The 7,406-nt window shown below is 49.0% G+C and overlaps 1 protein-coding gene across 1 annotated transcript; it reads left to right on the forward strand.

Moving 5' to 3' along the window:
- Positions 1 to 6: 6 nt before the first annotated feature.
- On the forward strand, positions 7 to 4,286 carry LOC119266425 (probable lactoylglutathione lyase, chloroplastic). Its single transcript, XM_037547779.1, has 9 exons — positions 7 to 95; positions 203 to 419; positions 510 to 634; positions 732 to 796; positions 1,936 to 2,148; positions 2,242 to 2,289; positions 3,291 to 3,398; positions 3,490 to 3,630; positions 3,949 to 4,286. The coding sequence occupies exons 1-9, from the start codon at positions 20 to 22 to the stop codon at positions 3,991 to 3,993; spliced, it is 1,038 nt and encodes a 345-aa protein (XP_037403676.1). The 5' UTR covers positions 7 to 19; the 3' UTR covers positions 3,994 to 4,286.
- The last annotated feature ends 3,120 nt before the right edge of the window (positions 4,287 to 7,406 follow it).

Here is a 7,406-nt window from a genome sequence, read left to right on the forward strand (position 1 = left end):
TCCCCGTCCGTTTGGGTCGATGGCTCGCCTCCTCTCCCCCCTCCCAATCGCCACCACCGCCGCCGTATTCCCCTCCCGCTTCCGCATCCCCGCCGGTACACGGCTCCTCTCCCCGCCCGTCTCGTTTTCTTCTCTGGTCATCGGTCATGTGGCCTTGTCGTAACGTGGTGTCTCGTGGTTTCATTTTTGTTTACCGTCCCAGTCGCGCCGCGTCAGGCGCTCTTCGGCGGAAGAGTAGGGTTGAGGGTGCCCGCGAGACTGTCAACGAGGGGAGTGAGCGCCGGCGCGGAGGCGAGCGGGCCCGCAGCTCGAGCGGCCACGGTGATCAGCCCTGAGGAGGCCGTGGAGTGGGTCAAGAAGGACCGGAGGCGCCTGCTCCACGTCGTCTACCGCGTCGGCGATCTTGACAAGACTATCAAGTAAGTAAGCCGACCCCATCCCTCGTTCGCGATGAATTTGCCTTGACCTCTGCGGTTTCGTCAATTTCGGATGGGGTTGCTGTCCTCTAGGTTTTATACGGAGTGCTTAGGGATGAAGCTGCTGCGGAGAAGGGACATCCCGGAGGAGAGGTACACCAACGCCTTTCTTGGGTACGGACCAGAGGACTCGCATTTTGTTGTGGAGCTCACTTACAGTAAGCTTCAAATGTCAAAACACCCATGTCACCTCTTTGTCTTCCAGAGACTCTACTTTTTTCTATTGAATTAACTCGCGAATTCATTTACTGGCAGACTATGGTGTCGAAAGTTACGATATTGGGTCTGGTTTTGGTCATTTTGGAATTGCTGTTGAGGATGTAAGATTCTATCTCCATAGATTTTTTTTAGTTGTTGAGGTTCAGTACTATGTCAGTCGGCCTAATATTTTTACTTCTGCTTTCTGTAGTTAAGCAGCACTAATCGCGTGTCAAGTATAAGTAGCTCATCTATAACTTTCTTCTACATGAATGAGCTCAGGTTCAAAACACCCACAAGTTCAAGCACCAAATCCTAGTTGTATTTGTGTTTCCTTTTCATTGACAGTTATGTCCCATGAGCCTAAGGAATATCTAGCCATGCACCATTCTTTTCTGAGGTGTTAACGCTTAACTACAGACTTAGCCATCCAGCCATTTTCTAAACAAAAATTGGGGCTGTTATTTCATGAGATGTGTTTGGTTTCCCCATATTTTCATGTCCATTACTAACATAGATTGGACTGGAGTGCTCATGAGCCCCAAGGAACCTTTCGTTTGGGGAGGTGAATGGGGCTTGAAGTTGTGCAGTATAACCTCCGAACATCTGGGATGCATGTTTAGGCAGGATTTATCTTGACTCAAGCTAGGATGATTGTGAATACCTTCGGTTTCTTCCATGGAAATTATGTTAAGAGTCTTCAGTAAGAACTAATAAATGATAAAGGGCAACCTGGTGCATGTAGCTCCCGCTTGCGCAGGGTCCAGGGAAGGGTCCGACCACTTTGGGTCTATAGTACGCAGCCTTTCCCTACATTTCTGTAAGAGGCTGTTTCCAGGACTTGAAACAGCCTCTTACAGAAATGTAGGGAAAGGCTGCTAAGCAGAAATGATTTTTTTTCTTTTACCATCAACTTTTGATTTGTTTGTATTAGGGATTTACTCCCTCCGTCCCAAAATAAGTGTTGCTGACTCAGTACAACTTTGCACTAAAGTTATACTAAATCATGAGACTTTCTTTTGGACGGAGGGAGTATTACTGCTTATCATTATCTTCAGCCATGGTACTCAAATGTTTCCTGTATCAGGCTAGTCATTGTTTTAACTGTTACTGGAAAACTATATGCACCTTCTCTGGATTATTATGTGTTAAAATTTCAACATCTTATCCATTAGCAATATGTTGTATGATTTATTTTTCCATATGCATACATCCATAAGAGCTGGCCGGAATATTAAATTTCATTGCTAGAATATTGCAGGTCGAAAAAACAGTGGAACTTATTAAAGCAAAGGGAGGAACAGTAACAAGGGAACCAGGTCCGGTAAAAGGTGGAAAGTCAGTCATTGCCTTCATTGAAGATCCTGATGGTTACAAATTCGAGCTTATAGAAAGAGGTCCCACACCTGAGCCTTTGTGCCAAGTAATGCTTCGAGTGGGAGATCTTGACCGTGCTATAAGTTTCTATGAGAAGGTAACCTTTTTGGCTTGAACTGGGATTTCTATAGAAGTTTCTCATTTCTGTTCTGTTTGTTCCGGTGAGTTACTAATTTGTGACATTATTTAGGCATTTGGTATGGAACTTCTTCGCAGGAAAGACAATCCTCAATACAAGGTTCGTACTCTCCTGAAACCAGTACCGTGATCCACTTTATAACATCGGTTAGCTAAGTTTTCATATGATGCTTGCGGACATAAGTGTCTTTTACTTTGGTCATATAATTTAGAATACTTCAAAAGTTTATTCGAGCAATTCTTCTTGGTTCAGCATTATTGATTTAACTTTGAGATGGTAAAAGGTTTCACCTGTGGCAAGTTTGTTGTAGGCTATAGGCAAGTTTGTTGTAGGCCTTTTTCTTCTGGTGTAGACAAGCCTTTTATGGTTGTAGTAAAGGTTACTAGGCATAACTCCATGCTCGCCTAGGCACGCACGCATTAGAAGCTATGGAAGGCATAACTCCCTGTTGACTTCCTTCTGTGTTCCCTGATACCAGTCATTAGGGAGAATCTCAGATTTCCTTCCTTCTAGGTTAAATATTTGCCTTGATAACTTTAAAATGATTTACTATGCCAAGTCCAACAGGCTGCAACCACAATGATTCAACATGTAAACTTCGACATTATGCTATAACAGGCAGCAACCACAATGATTCTGCATGTAAACTTCGACATCAAAAATGCTATAACTGCTAGGTTGTATTCACATGAAACTTGTCCTTCTATGACCGAGGTTCAAACTACAAAATACCTACAATTGTATAGACAATGATTACGGACTTACGATAATGTGTGCTGCTTGTTTTGACCATGGCATTTTCATTCAGTGTAGTGCCACGTTCAAGCTGTGTGGTCAGTGACCCCATGGTTGATACACATGAAAATTCATGCAAATGTCAGAAAGCAATGTAAAATTTACAAATCATATATTTGAACTCTTAGGGTTGTAACCCTGGCACTGCCACTTCTCATTGGTTCCAGTTACCACATCTATTTGTGCAAGCACCTTCTTTTGATATTTCTCCTCTTAATAATTTTGCATCGAAATGTGCATATTCATCATCCCTTCCATGTAAACTTCAGAGAATCTTTAAAATTCGAATTGTACTCTTTCTTTAGTATACCATTGCTATGATGGGATATGGCCCTGAAGACAAACATGCTGTACTGGAGTTGACATACAATTATGGTGTCAAGGAATATGATAAAGGAAATGCTTATGCACAGGTATACAATGGTCATATTACAAGTGATGTTCCATTGTTTGCTCATGCCTCTTGCGTTACACTTCTGATGGTTGATATTTGTGTCCTTCCAGATTGCTATTGGTACTGATGATGTCTACAAGACCGCGGAAGTCGTTAGACAAAACGGGGGACAAATAACTCGTGAACCTGGTCCATTACCTGGCATTAGTACCAAGATAACTGCCTGCACAGATCCAGATGGCTGGAAATCAGTATGTGTTTATCTTGATTTGGTTTCACCATTCTCTCATTTTCTCCCCTTCATGTGTGTGGGAGTTGTATTTATTTTGAAAGATTGTCTGTTCCTGGTCTTTTTCTGTATGCCACAGCTCCTGTTACTGACCATTAGCCAACAGTTTAAGAACTACATTAAACAAAGGTTCTTTTTTTGCATTGATGTCCAAACCAAAGTAGGACAGATCTCCCAAAAAATGTGTATACTAGAAATGTGTTTTTCGTTGTGCTATTGCTCTTTATTTCACAAGTAAACCTGCAGTTTATGCTCACTGTTACACTTATTTCAATTGTAGGTATTTGTTGACAATCTAGATTTTCTCAAGGAGTTGGAAGAATGAGTTTTCAGGAAGATGTCATCTTCGAACAGGTTTCATTGGGCTTTTTCCTCGAGTTGCTAGCACCCCCCAATGAAATCTTGTAAAAGCCTCTAAGCGAGGTTTGTAGATAGGTTGTCCAATCTACTGTGTCATCGCTGGTTGTTCATAGAGAATTAGGTTTGCTACTTCTTATGATGTAGATGTGCAATCCGTTTTGTTAGCGGAGTAAAATTATATGTGCATTTTATTCTTCTGACAAGCCAGACAGTATTCCCAGGTATGCATTTGTTCCTGCATTCAGAATTTGAGATGAACTAATCTTTGCACATGAGCTCATTCTTTGCTCGTTCAAATCCTTGGGATGCCGAAGTCTTCTTCCTCTTGCATTAATTGGCGGGACGGCGTGAACAGAACTCGTTGCGATCTCTGGGCCTTCATCTCGCCAGAGCAAACTTGTTTAAATCTAGGAGCTTATAGAAGCAGCGATCAAGAAGTTGTCATGTAGACCTGAAATGCCGGCGGCCGCACCCTAGAGAAGAAAATGTTAAAAGGGCCTATAGAATGGCCGAGGTCCAGCCAAAGGAGCAAACTTTTACTTAATGCCTGTCAGGTAGTCCTCCAACTCCCAACTCCTTCAACTCCCGGTTTGGAGCTGGTCCGAACAGGGTAAATCCTTGAGTTTAGAACAAGTTGGCTAGCAATTCGCAGCTTCCACTTCTTGGTAACCATTGGGCCAGGGGAATAGGAGTTGCCCGTGGGAGATTGGATAGTGATTAGACATGAGAGGTACTTAGATTTTTACTTCCATTCTTTTTTGGTATAAGTTAAGAATTAAATTGGAATAGAGCTCCACGAATTAATAAGGTACCCCATGGGAAGAAAACGGTGAGAATTAGCCATCTCAATTCCTCCTTCTCACTTAAATTTTCATTCCCTCTCGAAACTACTTTACGCACGACCCTTGCACGACGGCTGATCCAAAGGTGTTAATTCCACGCACCAGACTTGATCAAAGGCTGAGCTGACTGATCGTGCGTAAATTGTGTCGGCGTTCTGAGAACGGGGTTCCCAGACTTGCCTGCCTGTGGCCTGCGGCGTGGCTCAAAGGGGGGCCCAGCGCGGTCCATCTTCACCAACACAAACCCAAGACCCTCGCGAGGGGCCAATCCTCGCGGGGCGGACGACGCGGAGCTTCCTCAGGCACGGCCTTGTCAGGCTGGCTCACGAGGAGGCGGAGAGATCAAGGCGGGGTACCTCACGAGGTGTCCGTGACGCAAGCCATGACGACCGAGGGCGCCAGGAGGGTGCCAGCCCGCGCAGTGTCCTTCTTTCCTCTTTGGTGCAAAGGGGGCAAGCGCAGCCGCGGAGTACCGAGGTATCAGACAAAGGTTGCCATTTCGGTGCAACGAGACCAAGACTAGGAGGACTACGAGACGGAGGTCACCGTGGAGCCCAAGACGACGTCATCACCAGAGCTTTGCGCAGGCAAAGACTACTTTTGTAAGGGTAGCTAGTACTAGTTGTCCCCCTTCAAATTAGCCCGCCATTGTTGGCTCCCTTCCCGCTCGATATTTGGGAAGAGGACCAGGGCTTCTATAAATAGGACCAGCCACCCGCTAGAGAAAGAAAGAGAGAGAAAGGTGACTGAGCTCCTCCCAGCAGTTCACCACCCCAGCCAAGAACAGACCCTCGCGAGGCTGTTCTTTCTTATACTGTTCATCATCGTCAGCCCAAGAGGCAATCCACCACACCACACACTAGAGTAGGGTATTACACCACAACGGTGGCCCGAACCAGTATAAACCCTGTGTCTCTTGTGTTGTTCTTGCCATAGTTTAGATCCTTGCAAGGCGGAGGGGTGCAGGTAGGTAGGAGGCGAAATCTCCGCGCGCACCCCAGTGTTCGAACCTCAAGGGTCTGTTGGAACCCGAAATCCGACATTTGGCGTGCCAGGTAGGGGTGCGCCGGGATTCGTCTTCCACCGCCCCGTTCTCCTCCGACCATCACGCCCATGTCTGACGCTCGTCGGGCCCGCGCCGAGCGCAGGGCCGCACTCGCTTCCCGCGTCGCCCAGACGGCCCCTGTCGGCGGGCGTCCTCGCCGTTCCCCGTCACCCGCCATCAACGCCGCCACCGGCCCGGCGGGGGACGAGCAGCAAGCATCGTCCCAGCATCTGTCCGTGCGGCAAGACGGCCGCGCCGCAACTCCCTCGCTCACCCCAGCTGGTTCTTCGTCCCGCGTGCTCCGCGCGCCCATGGAGCCCCGCAACCTCTTCCCCGCCCATCGTGCTGCACCAACACCCCCGGTCATCGCGGCCCTCTTGGGCGGCTCGTAGGCGCCGCCTACACGTCACCATGTCAAGCCTTTCATCCGCCGGGTTAGCGCTGCTTCCACGCGGCAGGGGGCTCCCCTGGACCGAGCAGCGCCCGAGACTGGCCTGACCTTCAGCTCGGAGGACCACCCCTCCAACTCGGCCTGCTCAGGTGCGCTCCCCATGCCGTGCACCCCCACCATCTGCCAGGTGGCCGTCACCAAAACCCTCATTGATGGCGGCGCGGGCCTCAGCATGCTCTCGGTCGAGGCCTTCAACCTCCTCTGCATACCCCTAGAACGGCTGCAACCCAGCCGGCCCTTCTCAGGCGTTGGAGGCAAGTCGTCCAGCTCCTTGGGACAGATCCGGCTCCCAGTAACCTTCGGCACCTACGATAACTTCCGCACGGAGCTGGTCGACTTCGACATCGCCCCCATCGGCCTCTCCTACAACGCCATCCTCGGCTACCCAGCGCTGGCCCAGTTCATGGCCGCGACGCATCCGGCGTACAACCTCATGAAGATGCCCGGGAGCAGCGGTGTCCTCACTGTGCATGGGGACACCGGGGACGCGCTGCGGGTGCTCAAGCTCGCCTTCAAGACGGCGGCGTCGGCATAGCCCGCCAACTTGGAGAACCCCGGGCCCAAGGGGGCTGCACCCGCCAAGAAGAAACAGTTGTTCACCCAAGACAAGGCAGAAACCAAGCAGATACCCGTCGATGAGGACAGGTCCACCAACGCCACTTTCACCATAGGCGCCCACCTCAAACCCAAGCAGGAGAAGGCCCTGGTCGGGTTCCTGCGTGCGAACAGGAAGGTATTCGCTTGGGAGCCTAACCAGTTGGCAGGGGTCCCTAGGAGTGTAATCGAGCATCACCTCAACGTGTGCCCCAACATGCGCCCTGTGAAGCAGAAGGCCAGGCGGCAGTCCACAGAAAAGCAGGCCTTCATCGTCCAAGAGACCCGCAAATTAGAAGCCGATGGGTCATTCGCGAGGTCCGATACCCGGATTGGTTGGCCAACCCTGTCATTGTGCCAAAGAAGGAAGGGAAGGAGCGCATGTGTGTCGACTTCACCAACCTCAACAAAGCATGCCCGCAAGATCCGTTCCCGCTCCCCCGCAT

The sequence above is a fragment of the Triticum dicoccoides genome, chromosome 1A (genome assembly GCF_002162155.2).
Source record: "Triticum dicoccoides isolate Atlit2015 ecotype Zavitan chromosome 1A, WEW_v2.0, whole genome shotgun sequence".
Classification (NCBI taxonomy): Eukaryota; Viridiplantae; Streptophyta; class Magnoliopsida; order Poales; family Poaceae; genus Triticum; species Triticum dicoccoides.

What these genes read in the sequence shown, in the direction of transcription:
- LOC119266425 (XM_037547779.1), top strand. Translation starts at nt 20, where the DNA reads ATGGCTCGCCTCCTCTCCCCCCTCCCAATCGCCACCACCGCCGCCGTA. An exon ending in CCGCTTCCGCATCCCCGCCG is followed by an intron (nt 96 to 202) that starts GTACACGGCTCC and finishes TTACCGTCCCAG; the next exon opens with TCGCGCCGCGTCAGGCGCTC. An exon ending in AAGACAATCCTCAATACAAG is followed by an intron (nt 2,290 to 3,290) that starts GTTCGTACTCTC and finishes CTCTTTCTTTAG; the next exon opens with TATACCATTGCTATGATGGG.